This window comes from Bubalus bubalis, chromosome 14, assembly GCF_019923935.1.
Source record: "Bubalus bubalis isolate 160015118507 breed Murrah chromosome 14, NDDB_SH_1, whole genome shotgun sequence".
Classification (NCBI taxonomy): Eukaryota; Metazoa; Chordata; class Mammalia; order Artiodactyla; family Bovidae; genus Bubalus; species Bubalus bubalis.
Window position 1 is genome coordinate 55375464 of NC_059170.1, and position 19529 is coordinate 55394992.

At 47.1% G+C, this 19529-nt stretch overlaps 1 protein-coding gene across 9 annotated transcripts in view; it reads left to right on the forward strand.

Moving 5' to 3' along the window:
* Positions 1-19529, forward strand: part of FRMD4A (FERM domain containing 4A) — a 515353-nt gene that overhangs the window by 402323 nt on the left and 93501 nt on the right. For all 9 annotated transcript variants that reach the window (XM_044928112.2, XM_006066017.4, XM_044928110.2 and 6 more), the window contains exons 8-11: positions 599-682; positions 6373-6438; positions 6698-6755; positions 12754-12840. In XM_044928112.2, coding sequence (XP_044784047.2) covers positions 599-682; positions 6373-6438; positions 6698-6755; positions 12754-12840 — 295 coding nt within the window. The remainder of the gene's footprint in view (positions 1-598; positions 683-6372; positions 6439-6697; positions 6756-12753; positions 12841-19529) is intronic.

The following is a 19529-nucleotide window of genomic DNA, read 5'->3' on the forward strand; positions in this document are numbered from 1 at the left end:
TGCCTTATTAACAGGCTAATAGCATTTTATAAAGAACACCACATTTTATATAATAATGAATTTTTAAATTATCTTGGTTTTAAAGAGCAAATGTTATTGATTTGTCATATTTTGGACAACAGTTTCTAGTATGTGGTTAATCCAGGCAAAGAAAACTGGCCTATTAGTGAGGGAAACAGTTTAAGGTGAAAACAGTCAAAAACAGCTGCATTCTCAGAGCCCACGACTGGGCCCCCAGGAGCTCCCTAAGGTCCCCCCTTTGAGGACATTGGTGGCTCTTCTCCCACATTCCTGCTGCCCAGGGACATTCATCTGTGCCCGGTTGGCATGCAGGCTTGAAAAGAACCCTCAGGCATCCCAGAGGGCTCTACCCTGCCCTGCTGCATGCACCACAAGCATAGGCCAGCGGGCTCTGCATGCTGTGCGTCCCCTTGTGTAACTGAGTCAGGACAAAGAAAGCTCCCCTTTTCACTAAAGGGGTGCAGATGTGGGGCGTGAGGACCAGATGGCGGGGGTCGGGTTTCCCGGCGTGGTGAGGTGGTCTTCTCCCGGGCCAAGTGTGTTTCTGCCACGCCCCCTGTCTGCCCCTGTCTTGCAGCAATGAAGTGGTGAGGACTGACCTGAAGAAGCTGCCAGCGCTTCCCACACAGGCCCTGAAGGAGCACCCCTCCCTGGCTTACTGGTAAGCCCCTTTTCTCTGCACGCCCCAGTCATCCCCCCAAGGATGGAGCCCCTTCGAGGGAGGCAGGGGACTCCGGGTGACTGTCCACCCTCCCCACCACCACGGGTCAACCTGGTCCCCAATCAGAAAGCGACTCCAAACTGTATCAAGTGGCCTGAGCCTTCATGAAACCATTTTTTGCATTTATTTAAATGACACGGAAATTGAGAGCTGTTTTTCCTATTTTCTTTCTTTTCTTCTTTTTTTTTTAATAAAAGGGAAAACTTCTAAAGTTTCACTTTGGATGCCTTGCCTCCTTGGAGATCCCTTCATGGACTGCTAGAATTTCGCTTTGGGATCCTTGTCATTTGATGACAGGATGTGTGGGATTTTGAGATGTGGGAGGATGAGAGGGCTTTCCTCTTTGCAGAAGAGGGAGGTTGATTCTTTTCTTTTCCCACAATGTTTCATATCTCCCGATGTAGCTGCCGTGTAACATTACACCATAGTTCATCTGTTAGGCCCTACACTACTGATTCTCAATGAATCAGGCGTTTGAACTCTTCCCAGATTGTGGTTCAGGTCACAGTGGAGTGGGGTTTGCATGGCTGGGTAGTGTGTTGAAATACTGTAGGGCCAGCGAGCCCCAACCACTATCCTTTGAAAGGAAAACGCCACTTCCCTAATCATTCTTATGACTCTGTAACCAAAAGCACTTTTTGTTAAGCTTTTGTAAGGGCTTTTATTTTAAAATAATAAGATATAAATCACAGAACAAGTCAATTTTGTTGCATTATAACATATGACTTTGCAGCATTTCTCTAATGCACTTTATGAAGTTTACAGTTTAATAACATTTCATCTTGTCTAGAAAGTGAAGTCGCTCAGTCATGTCCAACTCTTTGCAACCCCATGGACTGTAGCCCACCAGGCTCCTCCATCCATCAGATTCTCCAGGCAAGAACACTGGAGTGGGGTGCCATTTCCTTCTCCAGGGGATCTTCCCAACCCAGGGATCGAACCCAGTCTCCCACATTGTAGGCAGACACTTTACTATCTGAGCCACCAGACACCTTTCCAATTGTCAGACTAGTTGTTCAGTCATCCGGATGGCTTCAGGGGACTCCTTTGGCTGGGATGGGGTGCATGTTACTGTGGAGGGCATTAGCAGAATGAAACTCCAGGACATAAATCATGTCTTGCCAAGAGACCAAGTGACCGGGCAGCTGGACAGGAAATAAAAGGGCTGAACCCTGAGACTGGGAGCTTCCACCTGTGTGCCGACACTCTCGGTTTCATTTCTCTGAACTGTTTTGTTGCCAGTCTGTTTTTGGTAGCATAGGTGTGATAAACAGTGCTCAGAGCCTTATAATTTGCCTTCAAAGAACAAGATTGGTTTAACACACAAAGACTTTGCATGTGTCTGTTTCCAGACTTCCAGCCTGGCAGCGTGCACATACAAACACCCCAGATGGCACTCTTGTTTCCTTTTGTGTGGAAACAAATTGCCCTCTACTGAATTCCTTATGCTCCCTGGGCCTTACCTTCTCTGTCCTCCCAGCGGTTTATTTTCAGGAAACCAGTGATGAAGGGACTGGAGCTGCAAGGAGATAATTCACAAAACCAGTAGTTCCTACCTTGTGAAATGTATTAGCCGGCAGAGGCTGTAATGTTGCTGGCTTGTCTGGAGTCAGAGTTGCTTTGAGCCTAATGAATCCCTCAGTTATCTCATTTGTATGTTTCCAAATGTTGTTTACACCCTGGTTGCTCCTTTCAGAGCTGGGAAGTCCTCCTTTCCTCTCTCTCCTTCCTGTCTCTGGGTTTTCTTCTGGGTTATCTCCACAGCCTGCTGTGTGCGCAAACATCATCACTGAGCCGTGACTCCTTCCTACACGCTGGTGCTCTCTCTTTTGTCAGCATGAACGGCTTCATCCTCATCCACATCTCTAGCTTTCCTGCCAGAACAGCCCTGCATCTCTGTGACCAGGCCCACCCTTTTGGACCCAGAGGCACCATGTTACTGTCTAAATGTCCTAGGAGGATGACAAGACAAAGGGAGGGATGCTTTTGAAGCAGGTGCCCCCAGGTTCTACAACTCAGCTTCTACACAAACAGGCCAGTGGCATGAACCATTGTCATGATGCATAGCTTAAAAAAAAAAAAAAAAGTGCCCATACACATAGATGCAGTGGACAACCTTCAGGCCTAAATAAGCCATAGGGATCCTGTCCACACTAGCCAGGGAAAGCATTGCAGCCTAGTAAGCAGAACAGTAGGTTTAGGATCCCAGCCATGTCTCTGAGCTGCAGGGTAATGACAATCCAGGAAGCTCTGCTGCCTTGATTTTCCATCTGTAAAATGGGACTAACTGTAGCAGCCAAATCCAGACTGTAATTAAGAGAGGAAATATTAATAAACAACCACATAATGCAGTTAGAAAGTTGTGAGTGGTACACAATAATGCCAGATCATCACCCATCAATCCTTTCTGCTCATTTTCCCCAAGTGTTCCGCACGCCTGGACTTCTCACCCTGTGTGATCTCCTAGGGAGGGTGGCGTCGAGTCACACAGCACCCAGGGCCCCGGGACAGGGCAGCATCAGGGCTCTGACCTGGCTTCTCTTGATGCGGGACCACAAATACACCCAGGCAGGGCGTGAGGGGATATCTTCCTTTACTCTGAAATCATTGGCCCCTGCAGGTTGACAGCTCGTCTGAGACAGGGAGCCCTGTGGCGGTCGCCCCGTTTCTGGGTTCCCTGTATGCAGAGATGATTGACCTTAACAGCGCGAGCCAGCCCCTGCCTGGGGGCGCCATCAGCCTGGGTCACTTGCCTTTTTGCTTCAGGTAACACCATACCCTCCAAATGGTGTTTGGGGATTCCGTTTCCTCCGGCTGGTGGGTCTCTGATAGTCATCCCATGGAGGGGTGGCCGGTGCCATGACCACCTGTCAGTCCCCAGGGAGGGACAGGGAGTGGAGGGGAAGCGTGGCAGCCGCTGTCACATGCCTGCCCATGTGTTTCCACTGGGACAGACAGAGAGGGGAAAGCCAAGGAAGAAGCAAGATACTGAGGCCTCGCAGAGGGTCTCAAACAGCTGGAGAAACTAGGCGGGAGAGGGTGGGGTAGCAGATCCCTGCAGCTGTCAGGCTCAGTGAGGCCCCAAGGGTCAGGCCATTTAGTTTATGGACAGCTGCACAGCTGCCTGCTGGTGTTTCTGACCCCGCTGGTGTTTTTCGTGAGCCGTGCTGGTGTTCACCACTACAGCGCTGTATTGAATTCCACACCCCCATCCCAGCCTAGGGAGCTGGGAACCCTCTCTGCGACTCTATACAAAGGAAGCAGGCTCGTAGCTATATTGTGTGGCTTGACCCTGGATCTGAGGGTCAGCCTCCCTAAATGCTGCATCATCGTGTGCCCACCCAGCTCTTGATTCAGCAGGCAGCTGGGGAGGAAGCTGGAAGGGTGACCCCAGAATGTCCTGACCCCACTCTGATGGTCTGTGAGGCTGGCATCCACCCAAGCAAGGACACTTTTGGAGAATTTTCTGTCAGGAGAGGGCCTTGTCCCCCCTCAGTGCAGAGCCGCCACGGTGTGAGGTGTGTGGGAACTAAGGAGAAACATGGCTGCCTCTGCCCTTTTCTGAAGAGAGGGTGCTCGGACCCCATAGACTTGACTCTCAGCTAGACAAAGGCCCCTCGTAGCCAGTCATTCCCCATCTGGGACGTCAGGAAAGACACTTTCCTGCCAGGGGCCAATCTTGTACAAGTCAAATTTCAGAATACTAACATGCAGAGATATTCACAGAAGATTAAGAGAGTAACTAGAAGAAAAAGAAACTACCCCCAAGTACTCAGTAATGAACATACAGAATGTGTGCTCTGCTCCCCAGAAGTGGCCTCACTAATAAGAGGTGGGTGAAAGAAGGCTTTCGATCTGCTCTGGGATAATAAATGAATCATAGATCATGAAGTTCAACTAAGGAGGTCTTGAGGGTTCATCCCTGGAATTACCTCCCATCGTGGAGTCCACAGGCTGTGGGGAGGAAGAGTAAGGTGGAGGCCTGAGGAAGAAGGTTCCAAGGTCCCAGAGGCCAGGCTTTTGGACTTGACCCCCCAATAGGTGGAATGTGGTTCCTGAGTTGGGCTTGGCATTTCCAAAGGCAGCGAGGTACAGGGTCACTTCCCAGGAGGCCCTTCATACCATCTGCCTTGTCACAGGAGGGTGAAGCCCCCATGCCCCTCAAGGAGTGAGCTAACCTCTTGCTATGTTACATCTGAGACTTCAGAAGATTACCGGGTCCCCATCTGACTTCCGGTAGCTGCCTTATCTCACAATGCTGCTGTGGGCATTTTATTGCTCTATGATTTGTGTTCAGTTCACTTCAGTTGCTCAGTCGTGTCTGACTCTTTGCGACCCCTCTGAATCACAGCATGCCAGGACTCCCTGTCCATCACCAACTCCTGGAGTTTAGTCAAACTCATGTCCATCGAGTCCATGATGTCATCCAACCATCTCATCCTCTGCCGTCCCCTTCTCCTCCTGCCCCTAATCCCTCCCAGCATCAGAGTCTTTTCCAATGAGTCAACTCTTCGCATGAGGTGGCCAAAGTACTGGAGTTTCAGCTTTAGCATCATCCTTCCAATGAACACCCAGGACTGATCTCCTTTAGGATGGACTGGTTGGGTCTCCTTGCAGTCCAAGGGACCCTCAAGAGTCTTCTCCAACACCACAGTTCAAAAGCATCAATTCTTCAGCGCTCAGCCTTCTTCACAGTCCAACTCTCACATCCATACATGACCACTGGAAAAACCATAGCCTTGACTAGACAGACCCTTGTTGGAAAAGTAACATCTCTGCTTTTCAATATGCTATCTAGGTTGGTCATAACTTTCCTTCCAAGGAGTAAGCGTCTTTTAATTTCATGGCTGCAGTCACCATCTGCAGTGATTTTGGAGCCCAAAAAAATAAAGTCAGCCACTGTTTCCACTGTTTCCCCATCTATTTCCCATGAAGTGATGGGACCAGATGCCATGATCTTCATTTTCTGAATGTTGAGCTTTAAGCCAACTTTTTCACTCTACTCTTTCACTTTCAACAAGAGGCTTTTTAGTTCCTCTTCACTTTCTGCCGAAAGAGTGGTGTCATCTGCATATCTGAGGTTGATTTGTGTTAACCAGCCCCAAATTCCCGAACTTTCCGATCCTCCTTGGACACCCTGAGCTATTAACTGCTAACAGGGTAGAGAGGCCATAAATGTCGTGTTGAGGTCAGCACCTCCTTCCCCCTGACTGGGCAGCTGGAGTTTAGGAGGGGAGGAGGGCCTGACCGAGGTTGCCCGAAGCATCTACGTGGACCCCCAGCAGTGGCCGTCTGCCTGTCCTTGTCCTGTGTCCATCCCCACTGGGATCCGTACTCCTTTCATCCTCTGCTCCCACAAGGAGTCTAACCCCCTGAACCTGAGCCAAACTCAAGACAAAGAGCAGTGAGTCCTCTGAAGGGAAAGTGGACTCTTTTGTTGCTTCTGTCGCCCTGGACATCTCACTTCGGCTGGGTTTCAAAATGCTGCTTCCAGGACAAATCATTCTTCCAGGAGCTGTTGGCTCCTTGGAACTTCTTGTGAGGACGTGGGGCTCATGGTCTTTTCCTGAGGAGGGCTTGGGGCCGTCACCTGGAGACTGAGGTAGAGACTCCTTTTCCTCTCATTCTAGTGAGGACCGGGTCATCGAGCACTACAAGAAACTCAACGGCCAGACCAGAGGCCAAGCCATCGTGAAGTAAGTACCTCACCCCTCCCAGTGCTGATGAGGTTGTGTGTGTGTTCACATAGAACATGGCAGGGTTGTTCAATTCTTCTGGGAGAGACTCCAGTGGATGGTGGTTCCATTTAACTTTTAAGTAAATAACCATTCTGAGAACTTTTATCATGTACACACAGACACCAATGTGCGTATGATACCAGTTCTGCTGAATAACCACGTGTGTGTGTGTGTGTGTGTGTGTGTGTGTGTGTGTTGTTTTGTTTTGTTTTCACAGCTACATGAGCATCGTAGAGTCTCTCCCAACCTATGGAGTTCACTATTACGCAGTGAAGGTAAGTGAGCTCATTTGGTGAACATTGCCAACATGCCCTAAAAAAGATTTTCATTTCTTTATTTTTAATCTTAGTGAAGTTTTTTGTGGTTTGGGGAGGACTCAGTCAGGGAGATCACATGCTGGGGGAGTTGGGACAGTGGAACACCCCCAACTAGTGTAGTAAGACTTGATTCAAAAACGCTCCAAAATTTACTTTCCCTTTTGTGAAGTGGGTGTGATAGATGCCTCAGTTCAGTTCAGTTCGGTTCAGTCACTCAGTCGTGTCCAACTCTTTGCGACCCCATGAATCGCAGCACGCCAGGCCTCCTTGTCCATCACCATCTCCCGGAGTTCACTCAAACTCACGTCCATCGAGTCGGTGATGCCATTGAGCCATCTCATCCTCTGTCGTCTCCTTTTCCTCCTGCCCCCAATCCCTCCCAACATCAGGGTCTTTTCCAATGAGTCAACTCTTCTCATGAGGTGGCCAAAGTACTTTCAGCTTTAGCATCATTCCTTCCAAAGAACACCCAGGGCTAATCTCCTTCAAAATGGACTGGTTGGATCTCCTTGTAGTCCAAGGGACTCTCAAGAGTCTTCTTCAACACCACAGTTCAAAAGCATCAATTCTTCGGCACTCAGCTTTCTTCACAGTCCAACTCTCACATCTGTACATGACCACTGGAAAAACCATAGCCTTGACTAGACGGATCTTTGTTGGCAAAGTAACGTCTCTGCTCTTCAGTATGCTATCTAGGGTGGTCATAAATTTTCTTCCAAGGAGTAAGTGTCTTTTAATTTCATGGCTGCAGTCACCATCTGCAGTGATTTTGGAGCCCCCAGAAATAAAGTCTGACACTGTTTCCATTGTTTCCCCATCTATTTCCCATGAAGTGATGGGGCCAGATGCCATGATCTTCATTTTCTGAATGTTGAGCTTTAAGCCAACTTTTTCACTCTCCTCTTTCACTTTCATCAAGAGGCTTTTGAGTTCCTCTTCACTTTCTGCCATAAGGGTGGTGTCATCTGCATATCTGAGGTTATTGATAAATGCCTACTTTCTTTAAATTCTCAGAAGATTCCTGGAGATCAGGACCACAGAGCCTCTCAGTAGGAAGATTCCAAGGAACTATAGAGAACAAAAACTTAAGCAGAATGAACAGTGTTTCTCTTGGTGGTCAAATGCCACGTAGGCAGCCAAATAGGAGAAGTGGGACTATGAGTTGAGAAATCAACATCCTGTATCTTCTTAAATATGCTGATGGCAAGTCCAATGTGACACTGGCCCCATTGTAAATTCTTTTACATTTGATACATAATGTCCAAGACTGGGATCCCTTCTTTGAAATAGTGGATAATGATGTTCCCAGGCTCTTTTTTCTATCCTGAGAAAGGATAACTTCCTTTCCTTCATTTACCCCGACGTGAAGTTTATCGAAGTCATTGCCCCAAGTCTGGACAAAAGGAACAGAAAACCCTTCTGAACACAAGACAGTCCCACCAAGCAACCCGATATTCTCAGGCTCACCCACCAATTTCCTTCCCCATGTTTCTACCTGACTGTATTTTTTTTTTTTTTAGATTTATTTATTTACTTTATTTTTTGTCTGTGACTGGTCTTTGTTGCTACATGCAGGCTTTCTCCAGTTGCAGTGAGTGGTGGCTAATCTTCGTTGCAGTGCTTGGTCATCTCATTGTGGTGACTTCTTGTTGCCGAGCACTCGAGCTTCAGTAGTTGTGGTACACACGCTTAGTTGCTCCGTGATATGTGGGATGTTCCTGGATCAGGGATCGAACTAGTATCTCTTGCATTGCAAGGTGTATTCTTAACCACTAGACCGCCAGGGAAGCCCCACCTGACTGTATTTTTAATTCTTTTAGACCAGAGTGTGCCGTGTTTCATTCATTATTGTGTCACTATGGCAGCTTCAACGACATTTTACACATCCTTGGTGTGCATTTAATGGCCTGTATCTTCCTCTAAACTGCAGCCTTCTGATAGCAAAGACTGTGTTGTATTCTGTTATATATTCCTGGAATCCAGCAGAATCTAGCATAGTGCCTGGAATGTAGTAGGTGCCCAGCAAATATTTACCAAGTGCCTTTATTGAGAATTGAATTGAGTAGTTGGATGTATACATTTCCATGATGGGAACAGATATCAGAGTGATATTTGTGGAGTCCAGTTTTGAAGCATATGTGGGTGCAGTCCCACCCAGCAGCTCATCTCCACTTCTATCACAGCCTGCAGTGGTTCAGTTCATCCTGATGTCCTTCCAACACCCTTCCCACCAGTGGAAGCTCTTTATCTCTCTTCACCGTGATGCACGGAACTCAGAACCATGGCAGTCATCCCTGCCTTTCTTAAGTCTAAGGTATAGTCTTGTCATGAGAAGTATGACCTGGGCTTCTGGGCTAAATTCTGTCCCACATGAAAAGTATGAATCATCTAAGGAGACAATCCCTGTATCTCTCTGCCCGGGGATATAACCACTGAAATCAGTGGGCAGTCAACTCCCCAAAAGGAAATTGAATTGATCATGAAAAGAAATTCAAAATCCCCCCTGCTGGCTGCCAGGGTTCAACTCTTACACTGTGAGTGAGTCTAGAGCCCATGTCCATTTTGCCATCTTGCTACCATAAAGGAAACAGGAGGGCCCAGCAATAGTCCTGACATTATTACAAGAGGCATATCACAGAAATCAAACTGTGAGTCTCTCTGTCACTTGTGGAAATATTCCACAGTGATGTTTAGTGGAGAGGTCTGAATTCATTAATGGAGCCAGTAATTCAGGAATCCCTGACTCCATTTCATTCTCTGATTTGCTGTTTGTCCTAAGCATGATCTCACCTCTGCTACTCATAATTAAAAGAGAGATTAAGGGATTTCCCTGGTGTCCAGTGGTTGAGGAAACACCTTGCAAGGCAGGAGACACAGGTTCAATCCCTGGTCAGGGAACTAAGATCCCGCATGCCACAGAGCAATTAAGCTCACACACCACAGATCCAGAAGCCCTGCACTGTAACTGCTGAGCTCAAGCTCCACAATGAAAGATCCCACATGACAACCACATGCTGCAACTAAGACCTGACCCAGCTAAATAAATAAATATATATTGAAAGTAAATCGAGGCTTCCTTGGTGGCTCTGTGGTAAAGAATTTGCCTACCAGTGCAGAAGACACAGGTTCAGTCACTGGTCTGGGAAGATCCCACATGTCGTGGAGCAAGTAATCCTATGTGCCACTGAGCCAGTGCTCTGGAGCCTGGGAACTGCAACTACTGAGTGGATATGCCACAAGTACTGAAGCCAAAGCGCCCTGGATCCTGTGCTTCCCGACAAGAGAAGCCACCACGCTGAGAAGCTGGCACACCGCAACTAGAGAGTAACCCCTGCCTGTCACAACAAGAGAAAAATCCCGAGAAGCAGCAAAGACCCAGCACAGCCAAAGATAAATAAATGAAGATAATATACGTGTGTGTGTATATAATAAAATAAACAAATAAAATAGAGATTAAGAAATTTGCTTCACCAACTACTCCACAAAAATTTTCTAAGTATTAGAAGACTATTGAGATAGGTTGCTAAGAGTCGGGCACGACAGAGCGACTTCACTTTCACTTTTCACTTTCATGCATTGGAGAAGGAAATGGCAACCCACTCCAGTGTTCTTGCCTGGAGAATCCCAGCGACGGGGGAGCCTGGTGGGCTGCCATCTATGGGGTCGCACAGAGTCGGACACAACTGAAGCGACTTAGCAGCAGCAGCAGCAGAGATAGGTAGAGATACCTAGATGGAAAGGCTTTCAGATAGAACTTCATCTGGGTTCTACGAACACAGCGTAAACTTGAATTCTGTTTCCTCGTCAGCCCTGGAACTTGACAAAAGGACAACCTCTGATATGCATGCTCTCTGCCATCCAATAAAACTTTAGAAATATGCTCCTTTGCTGTTTGTGAATTTCCGGGTGCCAGGTGTGCCTGTGTGTTTGACTCTTGGAATCTCAAGCGTGAGGGATTGATTGCTCTCCCACTTACTTGGAGAAAGAGCCTAAGCAGCTATATCGAGACTCACTGTTTGGTGGCCTTCCTTGTAAATTTCACAGACGCCACATGTCTCGGTGTGATGACACCTCTTGCCTCAACAATCTGAAACCACAGAGGCCTTCGTCTGTCCTCTTATTCTGTTCTCCAAAACCAGTGCAATCACATGGGCACTTTCCATACCTTTAAAGAAATTTAGAAGCTCTTCTAAAAATTCAAAATGTAGTTCTTTTGCTTTTTACCTTTATGCTTACCTTGAAGCACACACTCATGCCCCGCAAAACCCTGAAGCCAACTTTGAGTTTTCAGGATGTCCTCTGTGGGTTCTATTAGGCCATTCGTCCATGTGGCAATTAGAACAAATCCAGGGAAAGGCTGCTTCATATGCCCACTGCCAGCTCCTAGCATTTGGGATCTTCTCATTAACAATCACCCTACTTGAATGGAGATTAACCATCTGGGGGCCAGAAGTCTCTGTTAAAGGAATAAACAGAGGGCCTTGGCATTTCTCATTCTGCCCCCAGAGTGTCTAGGCTTCAATTTTGTTACTTTGACCTGTAGCCTGAGTCACCCAGGCCAGCCCGGAAGCCACTGTCTTCATAAGTGAGCAGGACACACTGGGAAGCACCTGCTCGCCCTGCACTGCCATCGGCCTGCTGGGGGCTGGGGAGAGGGGAAGGGGGGTCCTGAGTACAGCAGGACGCAACATTTGCATGATTTCTTTGTCTTTAAAATGAGAGGAGTTTGGGACTTCCCTGGTGGTCCAGTGGTTAAGGCTTTCCCTTCCAATGCAGAGGGTGCTGGTTCGATTCCTGGTCAGGGATCTAGAATCCCACATGCCTCGGGGCCAAAGGGCCAGAACATGAGACAGAAGCAATATTATAACAAATTCAATAAGGACTGTAAAAATGGTCCACGTCAAAAAAAAAAAAATAGCTAACATAAAAAAGAGATGCACAACTTAAGAAAAAATAAAAGGAGTTGATATATGTATAACTGGTTCACTTTGCTGTACAGAAGAAACTAGCACAACATTGTAAATCAACCCTACTCCAAAAAAAAAATTTTTTTTTAAATTAGAGGAGTCTTAAATGCATATTACTAAGTGAAAGAAGTCAATCTGAAAAGGCTGCATATTGTATGATTCCAACTAAATGACATCCTGGAAAAGACAAACCTGGTTGCCAGAACCTGGGATGAATAGATAGAACACGCAGGATTTTTAGAGCAATGAAAATACTCTGTGCAACACTATATGATTGATACGTATCTATATACGTTTGTCCAGACCTATGGAATGTACAATCCAAGAATGAATCCTGAGGGAAACTATGGACTCTGGGTGATTGAGATGGGTCAGTGTAGGCTCATCAGTTACTACATAAGTACCATTCCAGTGTGGGATGTTATTGATAGGGGAGGCTGTAGGGACGAGAATATATGGGAAATCCTTGTACCTTCCTCTCAATTTTGCCATGAACCTAAAACTGCTGGAAAAAAAAAATTAAAATCTTCTAAGGCAAAATTTTTAGGGGAGTCACCTTTCATAGTTTCCGTGGTTCCTTCCAGCTCTGACAGCCGATGACAGTTTCTCGGCTCGGAAGGTCATTTTGTCAGTGCTCAGCATCTCTCAGATTTTCCTTAGTAGGGGTGGGGGGTGGCACTGAAAACCTAAAGTCTTCGAAGGAGAACAGAGAACAAGGCATCCGCTTTTGACTCAAAATGGGGGAGAGAACCACAGCTGTGCTGCTGGTTAGGAGTGGAGCTGGGTCCCCAACCCAGGGCACTTTCCAAGTCACATCACTGAGCATCCTTTGATGACAGGGCACACCTGTCAGGGTAAATTGTAGAGAGATGGGGTCCATCCCTTTCAAGGAATTTGCTTTTCTCTTTGTCTTCAGATGAAGCAGATCTCTTGGCTCATGTTTCTCTCCTCTGGTCCCATGCTTACCCGTGCTTCTTTTGATGTCCTAGGACAAGCAGGGGATACCGTGGTGGCTGGGCCTGAGCTACAAAGGCATCTTCCAGTATGACTACCATGATAAAGTCAAGCCCAGGAAGGTAAGCATGCTCTCCTTGGTGGGCTAGTGGTGCTCCGGTGGAGGGAGGAACAGGCTGAGAAGTGACAAAAATGGTAGCCATGCAGCCTCAGGGCCTCTGGGCTCCCCAGTCTCCTGATAAGTGCGGTGTATACCAACTACTCCAAACTCATCCGTTCTGCCTTCTCTGGGAAAATACTTTTCCTTCCTGTCACTAAGGAAATGGAAGTTGTAAAATTATTTAAGGTAAGAAGACTAGGGGATTTCCAGGTGGCACTAGTGGTAAAGAATCTGCCTGCCAATGCAGGAAATACAGGAGATGCGAGCTTGATCCCTGGGTTGGGAAGATCCCGTGGAGGAGGGCATGACAACCCACTCCAGTATTCTTGCCTGGAGAATTCCATGGACAGAGGAGCCTGGCGGGCTGCAGTCCATGGGGTCACAAAGAGTCAGACATGCTGAAGCGACTTAGCACATATAGAACAAGAAGACTAGGTCAGCTTACCCAGAGCAGAAGGACAACAGGCCTCTGACAGACCATTCTGGCCCTCATCCTCTGGGATACTGTGCTAATGGGAATGTGAAGGAGTGTCTCTCTTGAATCCTGAGGCTAATCTGACTTTTCCCAAAGGTTTTCTTTTTTTTTTTTTTTTAGAAAGGGGGGAACCTAAAAGAAGAGATTGTAGGTCAAAAAGAGGTGAAAAATAAAGAAGCATGAGAGGCTTGCCTGCCAATCCAGTAAATATTTTCTGGCATATTAGAAGCGATCAGAAATCTGGAAGAAATAAGATCCCTTGCCAAAAAAGAAAGGGAAGCTTAACAGAGTATATAGAGTCCCGGTAAAGCCAAAACAGAGTGTTTGAAGGGGACACAGGACTTGGATTTTCTGTTTTCATTTCTACACATTTTTCAGACCAGAACAAATTGAAAAATTATAATGGAAAAAATGTCTCTGAGGCGAGAGCTGTCATTCAGCTCCTCCAGGCAGAGAAAAAAACAGGGAGACAGTATGCGAATCAGACCCTGAAATACAGATTAAAAGTCTATCAAAACCGCACTTGCTTTTGGAGGGAAAAAGCCATATGATTTCATTATGTCACTGCAAAATGCTTTCCAAGCTGCTTTATCCATGAGCAGGATTGAAATCCACGCTACACATCCGAGCTTATTGTAGTCTATCCAGTGGACGTCTGCCCTTAGCCAGCTTCTCATTAAACTGATAGAGAAAAAATGGTTCTGTATTGAGGAAGATTTTCACTCAATTGATCAGTAAGTCAGTTAAGTTCTATGAAAAGATCCTGAGCCTGTGATGGAGGAATTCTTCCTTGGGGACAATTCAGGAGGAACCTGGCTGTTCTAGGGATGATTGTTTTGTGACTATTTTCAAAACCCCTCCAGTTTCCTGCTGCAAGACATGATTTGGACTCTGCATTCTTATTTTTTCTTCTTTGTCTTTCTCAGTCACTGGGTCTGTACTTCAAACACTCTTAACTTTTTGTTTATTTTCTACCTCTTTCTCTTATAACCTTTATAAATTTCTGTGCTTTTTTTCTTGAGTTTTCCCTTTACTCCTTTCTTCTTTTTATTTTTTTAAACTTTTTAGTTTATATTGGAGCCTAGCTGTTTAACAACATTGTGAAAGTTTCAGGTGAATGGCAGAGTGACTCAGCCATACATGTACATGTATCCATTCTCCCCCAAACTCCCCTCCCATCCAGGCTGCCACATAACATTGAGCCGAGTTCTATGTGCTATACAGTAGGAACTTGTTGGTTATCCATTTTAAATACAGCAGTGTACACATGTCTATCCCAGACTCTTAACTATCCCTTCCCCCGACTCTTTCCCCAGTGGCAACCTTAAGTTCCTTCTCTTAAGTCTGTGAGTCTGCCTTTGTTTTGTAAATAAGTTCATTTGTACATTGACTGTCCCCTCTCTCCAACCTGCTTGGCTATTTTTTCTGCTTGCAAGAGCCACAGAGACTCCTAGATCCTTTAACCAGTCCTAGTAACAACGTATGCATCTCTCAATTGCCCCACTGGTGGAGACCAAGGCCAGCTTGGACGATTGGGGTCTACAGTGGAATTCATTAAAATCCCATGGTTGAACTCTTCTTTCCCTCTGAATGTTTTTGAAAAATGTGCTAACTAGTATTGGTATGTGTTCAGTTCGATTTATTAATATGTTTAAGCTTGCCTTGTTTCTCTAATTGAGGTGCTAATAAAGGTTTTAGATGTAGTGAGGTAGCCTTGATATTTGTGAAACATACAAAATGCAGCACAGGGGTTCAATAAATTGTAACTATTCCTGTATGACTCCAAAAGAGACTTCAAAATAATGAAAAGTGGAAAGCAAAATGTGTGAATAATCACCCTTGGAATAAGAGAATTTACTCTCATTGGTTGAATTTATGCAGGTCAGTGGATTAAAAATGTTAGCAGGGGAATACATGTATTCAGGATATTAACTGTATTCAAACTGAGTTATTACTGAAAATGTTGCCTGCTTCTGTATCCTCTAAGGAAGCATTTGGGATTCTCAAGTCTATCACTAACGGAGGGACAACCAGGCCATCAGAGTCACTATTCATTCATTTCTTCGTTCCTTCAGAAATGTGTATTTCATACCCTCTATGCACCAAGCAGACTGCAGGGTTCTGAGATAAGACACACATCAGGTCCTCAGGTCCTGCCAGGCTATTAGAAAGAGAGGTGTAATGATTGCATCTTACAGATAAGACAGGTCTGCGTGAGGGTTGATAATGAATTGGCTGGGCTTACGGAGAAGGAGCTGTATCTTACGATGGTGACAGAGGTATTGAAGATGGACCAGTGGGGTGAGGAGACACACAGGTGTGCATGAAAGCACCTTGAAGGAGAGGAGCATGGGGTGATGGAGAAGCACGCGGCACCACTGGGGCTGGAACGTAGCGGGAGAGGAGGCTGACGGGCTCCAGCATCCAGAATCCTGAGGATTTGCTAGGGAGATATCCTCTTTGAGGCAGAAGCAGACGAGCGGCCATTTCGGACTTCCATAGCCAGAGGAGCATCATTCTGACAGCTGGTGGAGGATGAGTGGAGTGATACTGGATAATAGTTGCAGACTGGGACATCATTACACTAGTGTAGGTCTGAACTGGTGGGGGCTTGTGGGTGTGTCAGTGCTGGGGGTGGAGAAGGGGAATTGGAAGAGAGATGTTTAGAAGGTGATGTGACTGATCAATGGCAGGGGGTGAGAGGATGGCAGTCAGAGAAGGAGGAGAACCTGGAACAACTCCCAGGCTTCTTGATTGACCAGATCCTGGGATGTTAGAGAAGGGGAGAGAAGAGCAGTTTAGGACATGCCACGTCTTAGGCTGATGGGGCGTTCGGGTAGCCTTGGCAGATAGGCAGTGAGTTTTCAGTTGGAGCTCGACAGTATCAATTTCCAAATCAGAACTGAACAGAGAGAGGAGCGGGAGAGGTACTCAGAACACTGAAAAAATTACAGTAGCTGTAAGTGCATTTCAGTTTCCCATCGTGACATTCCCTGTGAGGCTGAAGGGCAGGCTGGGGACCGGGACACCCTGATCCTACTATAACTTGGGGAGCCCTCTTTAGGAAATAAATGTGCAATTGGAATGCAAAATTAAGAACTCTGAAAAGCCCATGAGGAGAAGAGCAGAAATTTCATTAGCTCAAGGGGTATCCACCTCTGCTGAGACATGCCGTGGGCCCTAAAGACTTAGCCTGAGCTGTAGTGAAGAGGTCCCAGCTTCAGGGAACACGAGGCAGGGCGCTTGTCCCTTTTGCTCATAGCCAGCACCACCACCATCATAAAAAGGCCATCTTTCTTCCACGTAAGGCACCTGAGAGTCTCTGAATGCACAGAGCACACTCCCAGGCTCCAGACCTGTGAATCTAAGGAGACGCAGGCACGTGGTAGTGACCACCAGTGCACATTTACATAGGAGTGCCCCAAATCCGTCTTCAGCGAAAGATTGGAAACTCACATGAAACTGTCAGAATGGACAGAGGCCCCAGTCTCCCCTGATCCCTCTGCCTCTCATTTCTGACCCAGCCGCTGGATGTCTAGAAAGCCTCACAGTCAATTCTGACATGGTGGCCAGAGTTGAGGATCACTCCTGTGGCCAGCGGTGGGTCCTTTCCGAATTCAGACTCAAGGAGGATCAGCCAGGCATGGCAGGTGTGCCCGGCAGGGCCTCTGCACTTGGGGAGCTGGGCACAGGGCTCAAGTTTGGGCCGGCTCTGAATGAGGGATGGCCCTGCAGGCAGCAATTACACCCTGGCAAAGGGGGCCAGGCAGAGCTCGCCACCCGGGCCCCCCGCAGTGCTCAGTAAATGGGGAGTGGCACCCGGTTCTGGGCACCTGAAGGCCCTTTTGTAGCAACAACTGCCCCTCCAGCCCAGGCAGGAGTCTCCCTAACACTCTGACCCAGTTAGAGCAGCTAGGCTCCATGGCACCGAGACAATGGGAGCCAGCTTTCAAGTAGGGGCAGGACCAGGGTGAGCCGCACCTTTGCCTTCAGAGGAGCTGGAGGCATCTCTCGGCGTCCTCGGCTGCAGTAGCATCAGCAGATCATGCACACAGCCAGAAACAGGCCCTCAGCAGTCTCCTGTGAGAATGCACTCAGGTGCCTCCGTAGGGGCCCTGAAAAGAAGCAGGTAGCTAATGACTGTCCCAAAGTGGGCAGCACCACAGCTGTTCCAGCTTCTCTGGGGGTTGGGGGTACTAGTTTCCCACTCTGGTTGCAGTCTTCCCTAAATTGCTTAATCCTCACTCTGAAGCCTTGGGGGGCTTTGGGGAGATGGAGTAAAGCACGAGATCCCTCGTAGGTGGAGCAGGGAGAGCATTCTAGGCCCTGTCCAATCACTTGCCCCTATCTATTACCTGGATCTTCTAAACAGATGGGCACCTGGCCTTGCAGAAGCACAGCCCAAAATGCAAGCTGCTGATGTTAGGGGAAAAAAAATAGCTTCTTTGCCCTCAGGGCACACATGTCAGGAACAGCAAGGCATGTGTGGACGTCCCAAGAGGGTGTTTTGGCTCTTGAGTATGTTCAGAAGCTCAGAACTATTTCAGAATGATGCGCGGTGCAAGAATTGCCGCCCAAAGGCCTAAAAAGCCCATACATAGGACTAAGAACAAAATACCCAAGCTCCTGTCTATACTAGAATTGTGGCCCTTGCTTACATAGATGACTTTTTTTTTTTTTTTTTTTTTGGCTTCATGGGGTCTTATTTGTGGCATGTGGAAGGGATCTAGTTCCCCAACCAGGGATCAAATCCAGGCCTCCTAAATTGGGAGCTCAGAGTCTTAGCCACTGGACCACCAGGGAAGTCCCAAGATAAGTTCTTTTAAAATGAACAGATGGAATCCCAAACAGTGTCTGAGGATAGGTTGTCGAATTGTTTATGTCATTAAATATCGCCCCACCATCAACTCTCACTGAATCCTGCTGTTTCTCTCTTTCACCCACTGATGTTTTCCCTCTCACTCAGCTTGCCTCCCCTCTCCTGCACGCTTGTTCATACACTGCCAAACCTGCCTCTCTTCATTACCGTGATTATGGGGTGATCATTTTAGGCACTGTTGCGAGTGAGGTTTCAGAGAACGGGAGTGACAGTATTTTCATGTCTAACTGTCTGGGTTTAGCAGTGGTCACAGAAGTACAGAGAGTGTTACATCAGTGAAAAAAAGAAAAAATCTTGCAGCTACATAGATTATTTTCCCCTACTTTCTCCTGGGTACCACATTCCCTTTGAGCACATGTCTACGTGTGTAGAAATGGAGCTCTTCACAGGTGAGAGATCCTTTATTCCACCAGGTACCCATCCTGTTGAGATTCCCTGGTGGCTTAGTGGTGAAGAATCCACCTGCCAATGCAGGAGACACAGGTTTGATCCCTGGATTGGGCAGATCCCCTGGAGGAGGGCATGGCAACCCACTGCAGTATTCTTGCCTGGAGAATCCCATGGACAGAGAAGCCTGGAGGGCTACAGTCCATGGGGTCTCAGAGTCAGACATGACCTAGTGACTAAACAACTGTCCGGTTGACTTCCGGGAATCATGAAACATTATCAGTTGAACTTGTCAGTTCAAGTGCGCTTGGACACTCGAAGTAAAATATCAAGCTTCATCTTGGGTTATATTTATGGCCAAGGAAAGACACACAAGCATCAAACGAGTAAATGCCACTACATAAAGTGACCATCAGTGGGGACATGCCACGAATCAGCTGGCATGTCAGTTTCAGGCAACTGTGTTGGTACAAGCAAGAGTGTTTCTACTTCTCTGAGAACATTTGAATGCAAATTAAATGATCTATACAGAAAATACATTGTTTATTAACTCCCGTGGAACCAGGATCACATGGGGCAGAGATAAATAAAGCTGGGTAAAGTCGATCACAAAGGGCTCCCTCTTTTAGAGGAGGACCTTGCACTCCTTAGATCAGAGCCTGAAAAATTCCGAAAGCTCTGATCTCTGGGACAATCTGCCTCTTCTTGGGAGCACCGGGACCAAAGGTTTCAGGTGATTCACTTCTCCCACACTCGAGACTCGGTTCCCACCAGCACCAAGCTGAGCTGTGTGCTGTGTCCTCTGGCTGTAGTCTGCACTCCCCAATCCTGTGGAGAGCCCAGCCATTGAATCATCAGAAAACATTATCATTTACAACAGAAAATGCTTTCTGAATGGGGCGCCAGGAAG